At 43.2% G+C, this 18,987-nt stretch overlaps 1 protein-coding gene across 1 annotated transcript; it reads right to left on the reverse strand.

Annotated features, from left to right (window-relative positions):
• Nucleotides 1-468: 468 nt before the first annotated feature.
• On the reverse strand, nt 469-13,659 carry tm9sf4 (transmembrane 9 superfamily protein member 4). Its single transcript, XM_041845285.2, has 17 exons — nt 13,603-13,659; nt 11,751-11,864; nt 11,331-11,430; nt 10,971-11,127; nt 10,667-10,802; nt 7,736-7,859; nt 7,271-7,389; nt 6,744-6,926; nt 6,374-6,506; nt 6,104-6,185; nt 5,724-5,799; nt 5,515-5,598; nt 5,194-5,369; nt 4,930-4,993; nt 2,561-2,680; nt 2,262-2,351; nt 469-2,142 (listed from the first exon to the last, which is right to left on the reverse strand). The coding sequence occupies exons 1-17, from the start codon at nt 13,636-13,638 to the stop codon at nt 1,993-1,995; spliced, it is 1,944 nt and encodes a 647-aa protein (XP_041701219.1). The 5' UTR covers nt 13,639-13,659; the 3' UTR covers nt 469-1,992.
• Nucleotides 13,660-18,987: the final 5,328 nt, after the last annotated feature.

Consider the following 18,987-nt stretch of genomic DNA (forward strand, 5'->3'; position numbering starts at 1 on the left):
ACTGACTGTGGAGGTGAATGTGTGAGAGGGGCAGAGAATGACAGAAATAGGCAAAGTGAGAAAAGGTTAAAGGGAGAGCAGAGAAGTACGATTAATTCAGTGGTTCACTACATTACATGGAGTAATTCCCCCTCAGCGCCGGTCTCCTCCCTTTCTCTTCCAGTGCAGCTCCATCCCAACACCCTCAGCTGTGCAAGACCTCCACCAGGCGGCCTGTCCACACGTAGGATTCTATGCTCAAGGGAAAAACTGGTGGGGTAATAATGTCGACCTAAAAGTTGCGTTCCTGAAAGGTCGGCTCTCAAACTTATAGACCCAGTTTCCTGGACCTAAATAAATTAAACCTATTCCTGGACTAAAATTACCTTTCAATGGCAATTCTCCATTGAGACTGTTTAATCCAGGACCAGGCTTAATCTGGGTTTGAGGAACTGGCCCATAGAATAAAGCAAATGGGAGTAAAATATGCCCAGGACAGAAAGGTCTTTAATGTTTTGAATCCCCTTCACCCCACTTTCTGCTGTGTAAGGACAGTGTTTTAACATACAGGATCTTCAGCATTTCAGTCTCCACAATCAGAGCAACTACAGCTACAAGACGATGTGAACCACTCGCGGAGAATTCTAACTCTGGGTAACAGAGAGTAAACCCAGTGAACAATCAGCCCATTCAGACAATACAACAGGTTCATAAAGGTACTATATGTCAGCCTATCGACAATCTAAACCACATTGTCGATCTTATACAGCACTGACTTGGCTCGTTGTTTATGGGGAAACAACTGTACTCCATTTAGATGCTCAATTACAGAATCTTGTTTCTAAGCCAATCCTAGAAGACATTGATGCTCAGAGATAACCGATAGATAACTTCTGTTAGAATAGCAGTGTCTCACTGACACTAAACTCAAAACATTTAACATGACCTTTATGAAACCAAAGAGCAGTCTCAACCTTTTCCAAAAAAATGCATAGTTCAGTGGGACCATGGAGCAGTTTACATTGCATTGCTAGGCAATGTGTCCAACCATTTTAAACACGTTGTTTCTCCTAGGTTAACACCCAGAAACTATAAAAGGTGATTTGAAGATGAGAATACTAATTTTCATAGACATTTACTTTCATTCCATAACATTTACTATTTCAACCACCTTAAGCCAAATTGGCCTCCCTAGCACATTAATTAATTCATTCATTCATTCATGTAAATAGTATTTAAAGAGAAAATTAAATTATGCTTCTACACATTGAAATTAAGTTGCTTTAAGATACATTTTAGACAATCTGTTGCCTCAATGTGAGAGACAAATTGAGATTATGATTTTAGTTGTGGCTGAAATGGTCACATCAGGAAACACTGCAGTAAAAATATCTGAATATCCTTGCCTGTTCCAATGTTAGATTTCCATTTCCCAGCATAATTTCAGAGCAAATAAAGAACAACTTATTAGCAACATTACAAGTGTGACCTCCCAACCATCCTCTGATCATAAAAGTATCTGGAATAAAGAAAATAAACTAACTTTACAGAGAGAGAGTGAAAGAAGTCAGACTAAAATATCTTACAGGGAACTGATTTTAAAACGATAACGTGAAGTTCTGAACCAATGCAATTCTGAGTCCTCCCGGGCAACCCAGGCTTGCCCATCTCCAAAAGCAGACCGTAAAACATACAGAGACCGTTTCATTTGACATGCTTTGGCCCATGGTGTGTACACGGTGAAACACAGTAGGAAACATTGACTGTCCCAGAGGAAATCTCGCTGTGTCTCTGTGGACATCCAATAACGGAGGGAGGGAGATCGTTGAGTTTGCAGGCAGCGACATGTTGCTGTTCTCGCTCCATGCCAATGGGGGGGCACTGTTCCACAAACACCACCTCACGCTTCCTTGCTTCCATACACACAAGTCAGTGTTTGCTCGACATAAAGTATACAATTTAAAAAATGAAAAAGAATGTGGCAACAACAAAAAAAATACAGCTGAAACAAACTCAGTCGATTTTGACGGCAGCGTAGATCTTCCGTATGAACATGTACGCTGCGTAAAAGCCGATTGTCCCCGTAAGGAGCCAGAAGGACAGGACCATGAGAGCCGTGTAACCAAAGTACAACAGGGAAGGGATAAACTCCACAATGTCCAGCTGGAAGACAGAAACACACGTCAACTTGTTGTAGGACAGCGACCACCCAATGTAAGCATGCTAAACAACCTTATTCAAACTTATCCCAAAGTTCATCTCAATACGTCTTCGACGTTTACCTTGTTGACAAAGTAGAAAATGGCGTAAACAAGGACGTAGAAGGCTGAGCCCCCTGATACCAGGAAGGCCCTCCACCACCACCGGTAGTCCTGCAGGAGACAGACAGACACAGGACCACACAGTTGGTAGGTCTGTGACGTCACAACTAGTGGGGCAACCCACCCATCATCCTACGAGACCTCCCGTCTCTATCAAGTTCTACTGAACTACTGTGGTTGAGAAGTTAATATCTGAATCTCTCTGAACTTCTGTTTTCACTATACAATCACAGCACCCACACAACAGGGCACCGCCTCACCTCTGCACAGAGCTGGAAGTAGACCATGACGATACTGATCTGGGAGCAGGACACCACCAGGATGATGAACACCAGGAAGAGGAAACCAAACAGGTAGTAGAACTGGTTCTCCCAGATGGCCTGCAGAGGGAGGACTTACAGTCAGACAACACCTCGTAGACTAGAGCCACGGACAGCAGACAACATGGGTTAGACTCAGAACACATAGCAGAGACAACCTGGGTTAGACTCAGAACACATAGCAGAGACAACCTGGGTTAGACTCAGAACACATAGCAGAGACAACCTGGGTTAGACTCAGAACACATAGCGGAGACAACCTGGGTTAGACTCAGAACACATAGCGGAGACAACCTGGGTTAGACTCAGAACACATAGCAGAGACAACCTGGGTTAGACTCAGAACACATAGCGGAGACAACCTGGGTTAGACTCAGAACACATAGCAGAGACAACCTGGGTTAGACTCAGAACACATAGCGGAGACAACCTGGGTTAGACTCAGAACACATAGCGGAGACAACCTGGGTTAGACTCAGAACACATAGCAGAGACAACCTGGGTTAGACTCAGATCACATAGCAGAGACAACCTGGGTTAGACTCAGATCACATAGCAGAGACAACCTGGGTTAGACTCAGAACACAGAGCAGAGAACCTGGGTTAGACTCAGAACACAGAACATGGGTTAGACTCAGAACACAGAGCGGATCAGAGCCACGTACAGCAGACAACATGGGTTAGACTCAGAACATATATATTTTTTAACATGTCTGCGACCCATACTTTAAGGCTGCTTTAGACATTCAGAATGGTGAAAAAAATTGCATGCTGAGGGAAAATAGAGTGCCACTCTACAAATGATCACTAACCCAAACACGTCTAAAATAGACAAAAATACTAAAGACGTTACAACTTCTCCCGACTTCTCCCGGTCTCCCTTTACTAATAGTGAGCGCGCAACTTCTTCCCTACCAGCGAATTAAGGAAGTTTTGATGAGCGCGACAAAGTTCGAGGATATTTTTCTACGAAAGTAAAGGACAGTAATGTTACGAGTAAAGTAGGAAGCCCAGGTTCCGATTAAGCAATAAGGCACGAGGGGGTGTTGTATATGGCCAATATACCACGGCTAAGGATTGTTCTGGATACAGCCCTTAGTCGTGGTATATTGGCCATATACCACAAACCCGAGGTGCCTTATTGATATTATAAACTGGTTACCAACATAATTAGAGCAGTAAAAATACATGTTTTGTCATACACGTGGTATAGGGTCTGATATACATCGGCTGTCAGCCAATCAGCATTCAGGACACGAACCACCCAGTTTATAATAGGCGATACGATATGAATGTGTCATTAAAGGAGTGTGGATATTTGGCCTGGCAAAGAGGTTGTATGCGCTGACTGAATGGAAGCTGGTGAGGTTTTTACTCCGCTGGTCTCGGGAAGAAATTGTGAGTCCTCATTGTCAGAGACCGAGTCAAGATGTGTCCGACACACAACATGTGGACTCGAGTACTACAACACAGATTCTGGCTGTCAATGCTTTTTTGTTTTGACTTCCTACAAGCCTCTCAGGCTGGTGTTTACAGAACATCTGGTTTGATTTCATACCGGCTGGTGTTTACAGAACATCTGGTTTGATTTCATACCGGCTGGTGTTTACAGAACATTTGGTTTGACTTCGTACAGGCTGGTGTTTACAGAACATTTGGTTTGACTTCGTACAAGCTGGTGTTTACAGAACATTTGGTTTGACTTCGTACAGGCTGGTGTTTACAGAACATTTGAGGCTTTTTGATTAGGATATAAGGCCCTGGTCACAGAACGCCAGCTAAGACATTTGCTCTGCTTCTGTCCTGGGTGGTGTTTAGGGATGGGCTAGTCGAAATGCCCCAAAAGTAAAACATGTATTTTTTTTTGCTCTACTCTCTTGACCAATCAGAATGACGCAAAATGCCACCACAGCAGATAGTGGGCAATGTTCTGTCAAAGCCATGTGACGTCTGAAGTAGCTGATTGCGCCGTACATAAACACTACATTTTAAAGTTTGTTGTTTTATTAAATTAAGTATTGCGAATGTCACGGTATATCCTTGTGTGTAACCATGTAACACGCACAATTTAATTTAGACGAAAGCTTTTTCCATTGTTAAAATAGGCCAAAAGAATATATCTGTGTGTTTATACTAAAGTCCGTTCGGATATCCGGATATTCGATTAACCGCGCCCATCCCTAGCGGTGTCTTGTAATCAAACAGGATTGATTTTTGATCGACTTTACCAACGACGGCCCCCTTTTTGTCCACCTCTAAATTCCTATTCCAACTGGCAATACATGCTATAGGAGAGGACTTCTACTCACACTGAAGATGAAGAAGAGCTCAATGAACATGGCACCAAACGGTAGAATCCCAGCCATTAGGATTCTTTGAAAAGAGAAAAAAAAGATGTAATGACAAGTTGTGTGACTGCATATGAGGAAATGACACTGCATTTAGATTAACAGTGATTTAAAATGACAAGTTATGTGACTGCGTATGGAGGAAATGTTTTGCTTGACGCAGAAGAAGAGAACGCATTGATCGCTCCAGAGCAGAGAAGTAGCCAGGCTTGACAGGACACTCACCCCACAAACTTGTTCATGTACCAGCGCTGCTCGGGCACCTGGCGAGGGATCTGATTGGTGCGGACAGGGTTATCGTACGGCTGCTTGCGGAAGCCAAAGTAGTAGCCCAGGTACACCAGGGGCATGGAGATACCGAACCACATGCACAGTAGAGCCAGCATGGTGGTGAAGGGGACCTGAGGAGACATCACTATCCTAGTTCAACTAAGAGATACAGTCCTTATTATGCTGTGTGGTACACACCAACACCGGTCCTAGTTCTGACAGTGAATGTGTTGATGTTATACAGTGATCCTGTATATAGGAGACTAGCTATCTCACCGCTCCAGACGAGTGTTCTCCCCAGATGAAACAGTTGAGAACGAAACAGATGCAGAACACTACGGCAGGGTACAGAGTGGCCGTCTGCAGGCAGAGCAGAGCAGGGAGAGTCACACATCAATAGTAGGCAACAGGACACTAAGTTTGCTTAAACATACAGGGTAAACATACACCATTAGTTGTTGATAGTGTCCATTTGAAGTACTCACACAGAAAGCTCCCTTCTTCCACCGATGGCCTTTCAGCGTGCGGTAGAGCCTGCCAGCAAAGTATCCACCGAACACACTGGAAGAGAAAACAGTCATACTGACGGCTCTCCCACAGTGTATAGACAGCAGACAGACCACAGCCAGAAGGCCCAACCCCAAAGGGACCCATTAGACCTATACTACGCCCAATTTACGGGTGGATTTCTGAGAGAATTTGATAGGTGTAAGCCATCTAGAAATCGCTCCCTCTACCATGCCCTCTGACGGGCTAGGGGCAACTTTCACCATATGGCTTAGACTGATCAAATCTCCACAAGTGCTTAGGGGTCCATTTGGGATTGGGCCAGAGACATAAGGTGGGTGACTCTCTCGTGTCTCACCCCATGAACATAAACAGGAAACAGGAAGTGGTCATCAGGGCCCCTCTACTGGAAGGAGACAGCATCCCCAACATGGCCACGACTACAGGACAGATAAAACACTGCAGCTTCAGCCCCATGTCACAATGACACAATACCACACTTTCATCTCCAGTTGTGATGGATGGCCCTTATCCAGAGATTACAATACACATCATTGATGGAAATGGCAGTTGGTAGATAGAATACTTTTGAAACGAGGTTCTAAGAGTCAGTTTACAGCACACTCACAGATAACGATGAGGATCATGCAGAAGAGCTGTATGCCTGAGCCCAGCAGAGAGCTGAGGATCATGGGATACTGTGGAGGTCTGAACACGTCACCATGGACATTCTTCCAGCCTGACTCCTCCATGGTGTCCTCCTGGCGAAGATAGACATTGGTATTTTACAGACACACTACCCGCATCCATTCACACAACATGAAGAAGCAAATACTCTTCTTTAGAGGGTGAACACAACACATGCAGCATTTTACATCCAAATCTCTCTGCAGTCTCACACTTATTTAACTGAGAGTCTCTCTGCAGCTACTGTCACAGACAAAGTGCTGTCAAATGCCAAAGCCATCTCATATTCATGAGTGAGTGTGGTCTCCTACTATGTCATCCTCTCTGTTGTAGTTGGCGATGTCCTTCCTCAAGGTCCTGATGATGATCATACTGAGGATGCCGGAGAGGAAGAAGACCACCACCACTGAGTTGACGATGGAGAACCAGTGGATCTGCACGTCACTCATGGTCAGGTAGGTGTCCCAGCGGGATGCCCACTTCACCTGGCTCTCCTACAGGGGAGACAAACAGGGGGTCAATTTCAATTTCTTAGGAAGGGGCGTCCCAATGAGACCACGGTTTCTTCATCTAGAGAACCTTGCATTACAAGACAAGCAATTATACAATCCAGGCAGGAGCCTAGCAAACGCACAAAGAAAAATATATTGAACAAAAACAAATAACCACATTCCTCAGTGAAGAGGTCCTCTAAAAACAATGTAGCCAGCCAAGTCAAGGCACATTCTATTTAAAGTGCACCACAACGTCTCAACACATTTTACAGAGGAACATTCGAAATCTTTGCCATTGCTGAGACCTAACGGTCAAACATAAAGGGAAAGTCCATGCCACTTACCTCCCAGTGGACGGAGTAGGTGAAGAGAACCTCATTCTCCTTGGAGGGGTCAATCTCCTGAGGAGCGGAGTTAGTGGCCTCAGGCAGGGTACACGCCCCCTTATCATCAGCCTTCAGGTCTGCAGAGGGATCCAGACAGACAGATTGAGGGGGAAGGACAGAAACACACGCTGTATTTCACAGGAGGTTGGTGGCGTCTAAATTGGGGAGGGGCACGTGGTAATGACTGGAGCAGAATAGGTGGAAAGTATCAACATCAAACAATATGTTTCCATGTATTTGATGCCATTCCATTTGCTCCGTTCCAGCCCTTATTATGAGCTGTCCTCCCCTCAGCAGCCTCCACTCCTGTATTTTCTAACGCTTGTCACTGTTTATTGGGCTTAAATAACCCTCCACCTTGACACTCTGGGAACCACCTGAAATAACCCGTTCCTACCTCAGACAGGAATCTGTGGAACTTACCCTCCACCTTGACACTCTGGGGAACCACCTCAAAACGTACAACTCTGTAGTTATGCTCCTCCTCCTCCTCCACCTTCTCCTTGTGGTAGTAGATGATGAAGGACAGGTGGTTGTGTAGGTAGAACTATAGTAGAGAGAGACAACAGAATGTAGGACAGGTGGTTATGTAGGTAGAACTATAGTAGAGAGAGACAACAGAATGTAGGACAGGTAGATGTGTAGGTAGAACTATAGTAGAGAGACAACAGAATGTAGGACAGGTGGATGTGTAGGTAGAACTATAGTAGAGAGACAACAGAATGTAGGACAGGTAGATGTGTAGGTAGAACTATAGTAGAGAGAGACAACAGAATGTAGGACAGGTGGTTATGTAGGTAGAACTATAGTAGAGAGAGACAACAGAATGTAGGACAGGTGGTTGTGTAGGTAGAACTATAGTAGAGAGAGACAACAGAATGTAGGACAGGTGGTTATGTAGGTAGAACTATAGTAGAGAGACAACAGAATGTAGGACAGGTGGATGTGTAGGTAGAACTATAGTAGAGAGACAACAGAATGTAGGACAGGTAGATGTGTAGGTAGAACTATAGTAGAGAGAGACAACAGAATGTAGGACAGGTGGTTATGTAGGTAGAACTATAGTAGAGAGAGACAACAGAATGTAGGACAGGTGGTTATGTAGGTAGAACTATAGTAGAGAGACAACAGAATGTAGGACAGGTGGTTATGTAGGTAGAACTATAGTAGAGAGAGACAACAGAATGTAGGACAGGTAGTTATGTAGGTAGAACTATAGTAGAGAGACAACAGAATGTAGGACAGGTAGATGTGTAGGTAGAACTATAGTAGAGAGAGACAACAGAATGTAGGACAGGTAGATGTGTAGGTAGAACTATAGTAGAGAGACAACAGAATGTAGGACAGGTAGATGTGTAGGTAGAACTATAGTAGAGAGAGACAACAGAATGTAGGACAGGTAGATGTGTAGGTAGAACTATAGTAGAGAGACAACAGAATGTAGGACAGGTAGATGTGTAGGTAGAACTATAGTAGAGAGAGACAACAGAATGTAGGACAGGTGGTTATGTAGGTAGAACTATAGTAGAGAGACAACAGAATGTAGGACAGGTATATGTGTAGGTAGAACTATAGTAGAGAGAGACAACAGAATGTAGGACAGGTGGTTATGTAGGTAGAACTAGAGTAGAGAGACAACAGAATGTAGGACAGGTATATGTGTAGGTAGAACTATAGTAGAGCGAGACAACAGAATGTAGGACAGGTGGTTATGTAGGTAGAACTATAGTAGAGAGACAACAGAATGTAGGACAGGTAGATGTGTAGGTAGAACTATAGTAGAGAGAGACAACAGAATGTAGGACAGGTGGTTGTGTAGGTAGAACTATGGTAGAGAGAGACAACAGAATGTAGGACAGGTAGATGTGTAGGTAGAACTATAGTAGAGAGACAACAGAATGTAGGACAGGTAGAACTATAGTAGAGCGAGACAACAGAATGTAGGACAGGTGGTTATGTAGGTAGAACTATAGTAGAGAGAGACAACAGAATGTAGGACAGGTAGATGTGTAGGTAGAACTATAGTAGAGAGACAACAGAATGTAGGACAGGTAGATGTGTAGGTAGAACTATAGTAGAGAGACAACAGAATGTAGGACAGGTGGTTATGTAGGTAGAACTATAGTAGAGAGAGACAACAGAATGTAGGACAGGTGGTTATGTAGGTAGAACTATAGTAGAGAGACAACAGAATGTAGGACAGGTAGATGTGTAGGTAGAACTATAGTAGAGAGACAACAGAATGTAGGACAGGTGGTTATGTAGGTAGAACTATAGTAGAGAGAGACAACAGAATGTAGGACAGGTGGTTATGTAGGTAGAACTATAGTAGAGAGAGACAACAGAATGTAGGACAGGTAGATGTGTAGGTAGAACTATAGTAGAGAGACAACAGAATGTAGGACAGGTGGTTATGTAGGTAGAACTATAGTAGAGAGAGACAACAGAATGTAGGACAGGTGGTTATGTAGGTAGAACTATAGTAGAGAGACAACAGAATGTAGGACAGGTAGATGTGTAGGTAGAACTATAGTAGAGAGAGACAACAGAATGTAGGACAGGTGGTTATGTAGGTAGAACTATAGTAGAGAGAGACAACAGAATGTAGGACAGGTAGATGTGTAGGTAGAACTATAGTAGAGAGACAACAGAATGTAGGACAGGTGGTTATGTAGGTAGAACTATAGTAGAGAGAGACAACAGAATGTAGGACAGGTAGATGTGTAGGTAGAACTATAGTAGAGAGACAACAGAATGTAGGACAGGTGGCTATGTAGGTAGAACTATAGTAGAGAGAGACAACAGAATGTAGGACAGGTAGATGTGTAGGTAGAACTATAGTAGAGAGACAACAGAATGTAGGACAGGTAGATGTGTAGGTAGAACTATAGTAGAGACAACAGAATGCAAACATCCTAAAGCAGGGTTTCTTAAACTATGGGTTGACTTGGGACCCAAAGTGGGCCTTGGGCATGTGAGAGGTGGATCGTGAGTTATCAGAACACATCTATAATCACAAACAGTTTTTTCTTAATTTGGGTCGTTGGAGGACGAATTGGGTCACGGGTGGACGGTCAAGTTCTCATTTAAGCCTCAAGCTGAAAAATTTTAAGAACCCCTGCCTTAAAGATAACTAATGAACCACAAGATCTCTTCTATAAACACTTTTTATATCTAGACAAAACTCTGCAGTCTTTAACCACTTCTTCAGACTGCCTTTTCTTTATATCTGAAAAGTGTAGGGGGTCAAATAGATACAAGAAAGATTCAGAGTTCCACTCCCCTAATCTCATACGGATTTGTCCATGCTCTCTCTCCATTCTTTAGATAGGCCCTTGTAAAGAGGTTCAGTACCTTGCTGTTTTCAGTGAAGCCCAACCTGTAGCCGTGTTCAAACTGAACATCCTTCACCATATCCTTCTCCTCAGCCCCTGCCTCTCTGTTGGGGTAGAACTCCAGCCGCGTGGCCACTGGGAGGTTGTCTGCAATGCTGTGGGAGTTTATAGAGAGGATTAAACATGGAGCATACAGCAGCATTTTACACAGAAACCTGATAAATGCGCTGCCTAATTTTATTGCTCCATTGGGAGATGATTCACAGGCTTGCTGACTGTTTCTCTAAAGAGAGCGAGCGAGAGTAATGAGGAAAGGCACTCACAGGTGAACATAGTATTCATCTTGGATTCGCTCAGCCACCAGCTTACTCTGCTGCACGTCGAGTTTCAGCTTGGCACAAACCGCCTCACACTTCCTGTCCTGGGTCATGAGTACCGAGTAAGGGGTGTTGACAATACGGTCCCCGCGTAGCACCTCACCTGCGTACACACACACAGTGAACTACAACGTTAGTACGAGTATCTGGTGTGGGCCTTTAGGTGCAACAGATTATTATGAATCACATACAAAGACAAATCATTAGCAAATAAACACAGTACACAAGCAAACAGCAAACCTTCCAAACAACGACACAAGACGCATAGAACAACACTTCTGCATGAGAGGAGAGCCGCTTACTTACCCAGGTTCTCCGCTTTGTAGACCACTTTGTCAGGCTGACAGAAGGGCAGGGAGTAGTATTCATAGGGAAGCTGAGTCCGGGAGCTGGTCAGCTTCACGGCCTGGGGGAAATCAATGTGCACATTCATTTGAGTGACTGACTGCTTAACCTGCCAACAGCATGCAAATAGGCTACACAACCAATACTAGTGTCCACCTCAGCCTGCCTCAGAAAGCCTTTGCGCTAACAAGCTTTTGTCCATCTATCAAACATAGGTTATGGTACCGTACATCATACTTAGAAAACCAAACAATGCCAACTTAGTAAATCCATAAAAAGCCAAGGCAGAAACAAACACAGCCCAAAAAAGTATTAGTATTAGATCTCTGATTAAGCATAGGATGGTTAGGAGTAGGACAAATGTATGGCTGCTTAGCTTACCTTAATCTCTACAGCACTGTTCTGGTGGAAGTTCATTGGCGCAACTCCAGGCACGTAAAAGGCCTGGACTCCTCCAGGCAACATGGACAACAGCAAAAGGGCCAACCACGTCTCCTGTAACACACAAACACAACCAACAGACTAGTTGCCACATACCCACTTTGGAAATTGAGCAATCAATGGAGTGTGGAGATGCCTTTGGGCAATGTAAGGTGAGACATTTTTCAACCTGAGAGGTCATGATGGTAATCAGATTAAAATGTAATAGGTTTCTTGGTGCACAGTACCAAGCACAATCCAAGATGGCTCAATCACTTGCACAAAATGTTGAGAGTGTACTTGGCATAGACCTACAGTATGGTGCATCTAACCAGTTACAGTGGCTAGACTGTAGGCCTACACAACCCACTGATGGTATAGAAACACCCTAATATTTCAACATGATCTTGTGGATTATTTAGTGTATGCTTAAGGGTGTTACAATAACACTGCATGACAAATATTTGAACAATACATCATTTTACAGCTGGGGAGGGAGGACACCTTAGCCAGGGGCTCAATCTGTGTCTGGTAAACCAGCCCTGTGCAATAAATCCTAAATATTAGCAACAGGGAGTGGTAACGGAAAGTGACACAGGTGTAGGCTATATAACCCTTTCACTCAGAGAGACAGCACAAGATTTAGCAGGCAAACATTGCCCTTCTACAAAACTAACAGCACACCAGTCAAACTTGATTTTCCTTTCCTGTGTGGAGTGCTTACAAAACCACTTTATCCATGACCATAATCAGACCATAATCGTTCTGCATTGATTCTGGAGATGGGCGGGGACGAAGATTATCATTATGCGATAGCAGTGAAACATCTAACACTGAAAAGTTAAATGTTGATAAAAACAATAAACCAAACAACCCAACGTAGTTAACGTTATCGTATTAATCTCGCCTCAAATGATTAATTAGTTAGCCAGCTAGTTAGCTACCTCTGTATACGAATGAGTATGAAAACATCTCCACACAGCAATAGCTAACTAGCTAAATAGTTAGGTGACATTACTAATACATTGTTTTGACATAAATGTCAACTAAATAAGCCACATAGATACTCTAAGCAAGGAGATCGCTAGATCGTCTTTAGCTAAACTTATAGAATACCCCCATCAACGCGGAAATGCATAGCTAGCTAGTTACCAGCCACATTCTAGCTAGCCAGCGAACCATGGTATAGCTAACATGAACCTTCTAACGTTAGCTAGCTAAACTGGCTATGGTTAGCTAGCCAACTGCCACATGAAAACTACGTGCTTCGCATTCCCAGTAACTACAACTTTTCGCAAGCGTATGCGTAGCTTATGTTATATTATGATTGAGACACTAACTAGCCAAAGTTAGCGAACGATAGTTGTTAGCTAGCTACATTTATGTAGTATGTTGTTGGCTAGACAGATAACGTTAGCCTAGCTATACCAAAGCCAAGGGCTACGCTGTCAATTATTACTATTAACTGTCTACAGTAACTAATCGAAATACATTTCCTTTCTGATCAACATACACAGTAAGAACTAAGTAACTATATAGGCACATTACTGTATTGTAGATTTACGCTTGAAAACACATTTGACACAGCTGGCTAGCGTCGTCAACATCCACGCACTGCCACTGCTGCACCATTGACAAACCAACAATGTAGAAAGACAGCACATTTAAATGCCGTTAAATCATAACTTTTTATCTCACTTGATAAATTAAACTCGGAAGAAAAAAATAACACAACAATATATTTCTAGTTGAAGGTAGACAGTGAAAGCGGCCAGATGTTTGAAGAACAAAATTGCCTTCATTTTCCACTTACCATCGCCGTGGCGGCCATCTTGAATACACGTGTCATTCGTGACGTGAAAATAACTAGTATCTGTTCACCCAGTTCGTCTTCTTCTTCTTCTTCTGTGGGATTTATGGCGGACTACATCCAAAAGTTGTATTGCCGCCACCAATTGGACGGGTTGAAACCACAAAATATATAAAATTAAAAATAAATCCATACTTAATAGTGATACTAACTTACTCCACCCTAATACTCCATTTAACTCTTTTGCCGAGAAATCTTTCAGCCCCAGGAACCTTTCCGCTGCAACCACAATTATTTATATCTTCCTAGATCTTTTCTCCACCTTGGCAGTGCCATTAATCACCATTGAGATAAAGGCCACAAAGTCCACCTTTTTAACCTTTAAAATGTCAGGATCATCTTGGTGAAAGGCAACCCCTGAAGCTTGCATTGAAGGCCTATCCACCACAATGGACTCTTCAGGAGTACCATTCAATCCCTCAACCCTTTTAACCGCTGCTGCATAGGAAATGCTCTGTACAACCCTAACTTTGGCCACCTCATTTTATTTTACCCTTGTCGGGTAAATTTTTTTCAAAAGACGTGGCTTCATGGTTCCCACCACAACTGCAACATTTCACTTTTTCATCACTTTTATAACACATTAAATTATATTTTCCACAACTTGGACATCTCGGTTTCTCCCTTCTGCAAACCCTTGACACATGACCAAAAGATTTACAGTGATCACACTGCATTGGTCTTGGGATAAATGCTCTGACTTTGTAGTTTATATACCCCAACTGCACTTGAGTAGGGAGAGACTCCATATCAAAAAACAAAAGAACAGATAGACTCTTCACTTTTTCATCATTCACCACTCGATTCATCCGACGTGCATCAATCACTCCAGGAATATTTTTCATCTCTGCAACATCGACTTCCCACGAGATGCCAGATATTACCCCCTTGAGGGGTGCCCTGTTCCGAAGAGACACACACGACACGTCAAACTTTTCAAATCGGGAGAGCCGCAACACACGTTCCATCTGATCCGCAGAAGTACAAAAAAATCTAAACAAACCCGCCTCTCGTGATCCTCACATCCTTCACTTTACCCATCACTCTCTCCACCAGTTTGGATAGCTCAAATGGATTCTTCAAGATTGGTACTTTGATAAGCTGCTCCTTAACAAACCTTCCTCCTACAAGATATAAAGGGACATTCTCATCGCTGTACTCTACTTTGCTCCGTTTTCCATTCTTTTGAACAAGACTCCAATCCTCCTTGATTCTACCGCCATTAGATTCACAATCCACTTCATCGTCTGCCTCCGCCATCTTTCGAATCTGTCGTACCAGGTCATCATACAGAGGACACTGGTGGTACATAAGTGATAATGCCCTTGAAGCTGGTGTTTGGACGGCTGAGAACTGTCCGAGTTTGGTGAATTAGGATAGATAAAAACGACGATTATTCAATATAGCTAAGTTAATAGATTTGAACAAAGATAAACGAAAACGGAGAGGAAATCTGGTGGAGATGGTTGAGCAACACTGGGCTGTGACTGGAGCAGAGATGGATGGAAAGGTGGGGGGGTTAGGAGTTGAGGAGGACGGGATGGAGTGTAGTGGTGGAGTGGGAAAAGGTGAAAGTATAATAAGAGTAAAAGTTAAGAAGAAGAGGAAGCCTGAGGAGCCTTTGCAGGTCTTGTCAGGGGAGAGTAGCGACGAGGGAGGTTTCGGGTCGCAGCGTTGTACTGAAAGAAGTGGTGTTCGAGGTGTTGGTGAAATTTAAGGATCAAGGTGGAGTCGCGGCGTTGAGTCCGATCACGTTGGCTAGGGATTTGTAGAGTAAAGTAGGAAAGATTGTGTCTGCTTAAGTTCTTCGTGATAGAAGTTTGGTGGTGGTGTGTTTCAATGTTAAACAGTATGAGAAGGCGCTCAAACTCAAGCAGGTATGTAAATGTGTGGTTGATAGTAGCATGCCGGATCAAACTGGACGGAAGTGGGTGAAGGGAGGTATTACAGGAGTTCCAGAAATTGTTAACATGCAAGAAATAAAGGACCACTTGAAGGGAGGCTCTCTTATTGAGGCACAGCGTCTCCAGATGACACCAGATGGGAAGAAGGTGGATAGCTTGTCAGTGCTACTAAACTTTAAGGATCTGGAATTGCCAGGAAAAGTTAGGATTTGGTATATGAGTTACTATGTGCGAGCATATGTTCAGAAACCATTGCGTTGCTATAACTGTCAAAGGTTTGGGCATGTGGCGGTGGTGTGTAAAGGCAAAAGGAGATGTGAGAAGTGTGGGGGAGAACATGCATATGGGGAATGTGGAGATGGGGTCCAGTTAAAGTGCTGTAACTGTGATGAAAAGACAGGTGGAAGTGTAGCAGTTGAGGAGTGAGCGTAACATCTCTTATGCAGAATCAGTGAAGGTAGTTCACACAGAAGCAATCGGGGAACCTAGAAGAGAAGGTATTGCAGAGCAGATTGAGATGCAGGTTGGGCGTGATGGAGGGAGCAGAATGGAGGACAACACAACACTGGTAGGAGACATGAGGAAGGTTGTTACATTTGTGACAGCAGCAATCAGTTGCACAGAAAAATTACAATGGAGGACTAAGAAGATAAAGATCATAGTGGAGCAGGCAGTGAGGTATCTTGGGATCACAGGACTGACATGGGAAAATGTACAGGATGACCTCAATTAGATTGAGAATCAGTCCAGCCAGGAATCATGTATTTGGTTAATTTGCATCATGGTGTTAATCCTTCAATGGAATGCCAGACGTTTGATGGCTAATGGGCAAGAGTTCAAACAGTTTCTCAAGGAGTTACCAGCCAAACCTGATGTGATATGTCTCCAGGAGACATGGCTAAATCCTACTCTAGATTTTGTATTACAAGGTTATGTTGCAGTCCGTAGAGATAGGGTGGCAGGGGGAGGATGAGGGTGTGATACCTTTATAAAGCGGGGATCCCATATAGGTGTGTGGGAGAGGGAGTGGAACAGGAGTATGTGGTGGTAGAGGTATGGTTGGGAGGGGGGAATATGGTAGTAGTGGACTTTTACTACCCTTGTATGAGACTGGAGTTGCTGGCCCTTGGGAATGTAGAAGGTCAAGATAGTAGACCGGTAATATGGTGTGGGGATTTCAATACTCATTTGTTTTTATTATGGATCCCCATTAGCTCCTGCCAAGGCAGCAGCTACTCTTCCTGGGGTCCAAACATATTCAAGCACTTACATTACATATAAAACAAAAGATAAAACAGTTTCATCATATAACATTATTACACCACCACATATCTACAATACAAAATGTTCAATACCACCATACAACAATATCACAACGTGTACGTATGCATGTGTCTGTACCTTTGTTTGTATCTCTTCACGTCCCCGTTGTTCCATAAGGTGTATTTTTACCAGTTTTTAAAACAATTACCTGATGTGGAATAGAGTTCCATGTAGTCAAATCAAATCAAATTTTATTTGTCACATACACATGTTTAGCAGATGTTATTTCGGGTGTAGCGAAATGCTAGTCATGGCTCTATGTAGTATTGTGCACCTCCCATAGTCTGTTCTGGACTTGGGGACTGTGAAGAGACCTCTGGTGGCATGTCTTGTGGGGTATGCATGGGTGTCTGAGCTATGTGCTCATATTTTAAACAGACAGCTCAGTACATTCAGCTTGTCAACACCTCTTACAAAAACAAGTAGTGATGAAGTCAATCCCTCTTCCACTTTGAGCCATGAGAGATTTACATGCATGTGTCACGATCGTTGTTAAGAGAGGAGGACCAAGGCGCAGCGTGATGAACAAACATGTTTATTTATCATTAGCGATAAACACGGACAGTAAACAAAAACAACAAACGACTCGTAACGTCCTAGGTAACATAGACCAACACGGAACAAGAACCCACAAACACAAAGGGAAAAACAGACAGTTTAAATATGGCTCCCAATCAGAGACAACCAGCCAAAAGCTGACACTCGTTGCCTCTGATTGGGAGTCACTCAGGCCAACATAGAAATAAACAAACTAGAACTCCCAACATAGAAATACACCACATAGAAAGAACACACCCTGGCTCAACATATAGAGTCCCAGAGCCAGGGTGTTACAGCATGTCAGTAATGTTAGCTCTCTGTGTACTTTTAAGGGCCAGCCGTGCTGCCCTGTTCTGAGCCAACTGCAATTTTCCCAAGTACTGATCAGTAGTCTAGGTGCGACAAAACTCGAGCCTGTGGGACCTGCCTTGTTAATAGTGTTATTAAGAAGGCAGAGCAACACTTTATTATAGACAGGCTTTTCCCCATCTTAGCTACTGTTGTATTAATATGTTTTGACCATGACAGTTTACAATCCAGGGTTACTCCAAGCAGTTTAGTCACCTCAATTTGCTCAATTTCCACATTATTCATTACGAGATGTAGTTGAGGTTTAGTGTTTAGTGAATGATTTGTCCCAAATACAATGCTTTTAGTTTAGGAAATTCAGTTGCTGTAGTAGCTGACATGTATAGTGTTGAGTCATCCGCATACATAGACACACTGGCTTTACTCAAAGCCAGTGGCATGTCGTTAGTAAAGATGGAAAAAAGTAAGGGGCCTAAACAGCTACTCTGGGGAATTCCTGATTCTACCTGGATTATGTTTGAGAGGCTTCCATTAAAGAAAACCCTCTGTGTTCTGTTAGACAAGTAACTCTTTATCCACATTATAGCAGGGGGTGTAAAGCCATAACACATTCGTTTTTCCAGCAGCAGACTATGATCGATAATGTCAAAAGCTGCACTGATGTCTAACAAGACAGCCCCCCAATCATTTTATCATCAATTTCTCTCACACAAATGACTGATGATTGGCTAAGTGCTGTGCTTGTTGAGTGTCCTTCCCTATAAGCATGCTGAAAGTCTGTTGTCAGTTTGTTTACTGTGAAATAGCATTGTATCTGGTCAAACACCATTTTTTCCAGAAGTTTACTAAGGGTTGGTAACAGGCTGATTGGTCGGCAATTTGAGCCAGTAAAGGGGGCTTTACTATTCTTGGGTAGCAGAATGACTTTAGCTTCCCTCCAGGCCTGAGGGCACACACTTTCTAGTAGGCTTAAAATGAAGATGTGGCAAATAGGAGTGGCAATATCGTCCGCTATTATCCTCAGTCATTTACAATCCAGATTGTCAGACCCCGGTGGCTTGTCATTGTTGATAGACAATAATACTCTTTTCACCTCTTCCAAACTGACTTTACGGAATTCAAAAGTACAATTCTTGTCTTAATAATTTGGTCAGATATACTTGGATGTGTAGTGTCAGTGTTTGTTGCTGGCATGTCGTACCTAAGTTTGCTAATCTTGCCAATGAAGAAGTCATTAAAGTGGTTGGCAATA

Source organism: Coregonus clupeaformis, chromosome 24 (assembly GCF_020615455.1).
Source record: "Coregonus clupeaformis isolate EN_2021a chromosome 24, ASM2061545v1, whole genome shotgun sequence".
NCBI lineage: Eukaryota > Metazoa > Chordata > Actinopteri > Salmoniformes > Salmonidae > Coregonus > Coregonus clupeaformis.

Excerpts from the sequence above, each read along its gene's own strand:
- tm9sf4 (XM_041845285.2), bottom strand. The coding sequence starts at position 13,638 with ATGACACGTGTATTCAAGATGGCCGCCACGGCGATG. Across the intron at positions 11,431-11,750 it reads ACAGTGCTGTAGAGATTAAG|GCCGTGAAGCTGACCAGCTC; the intron begins GTAAGCTAAGCA and ends GATTTCCCCCAG. Across the intron at positions 6,186-6,373 it reads CATGATCCTCATCGTTATCT|TCGTGGCCATGTTGGGGATG; the intron begins GTGAGTGTGCTG and ends TCTGTCCTGTAG.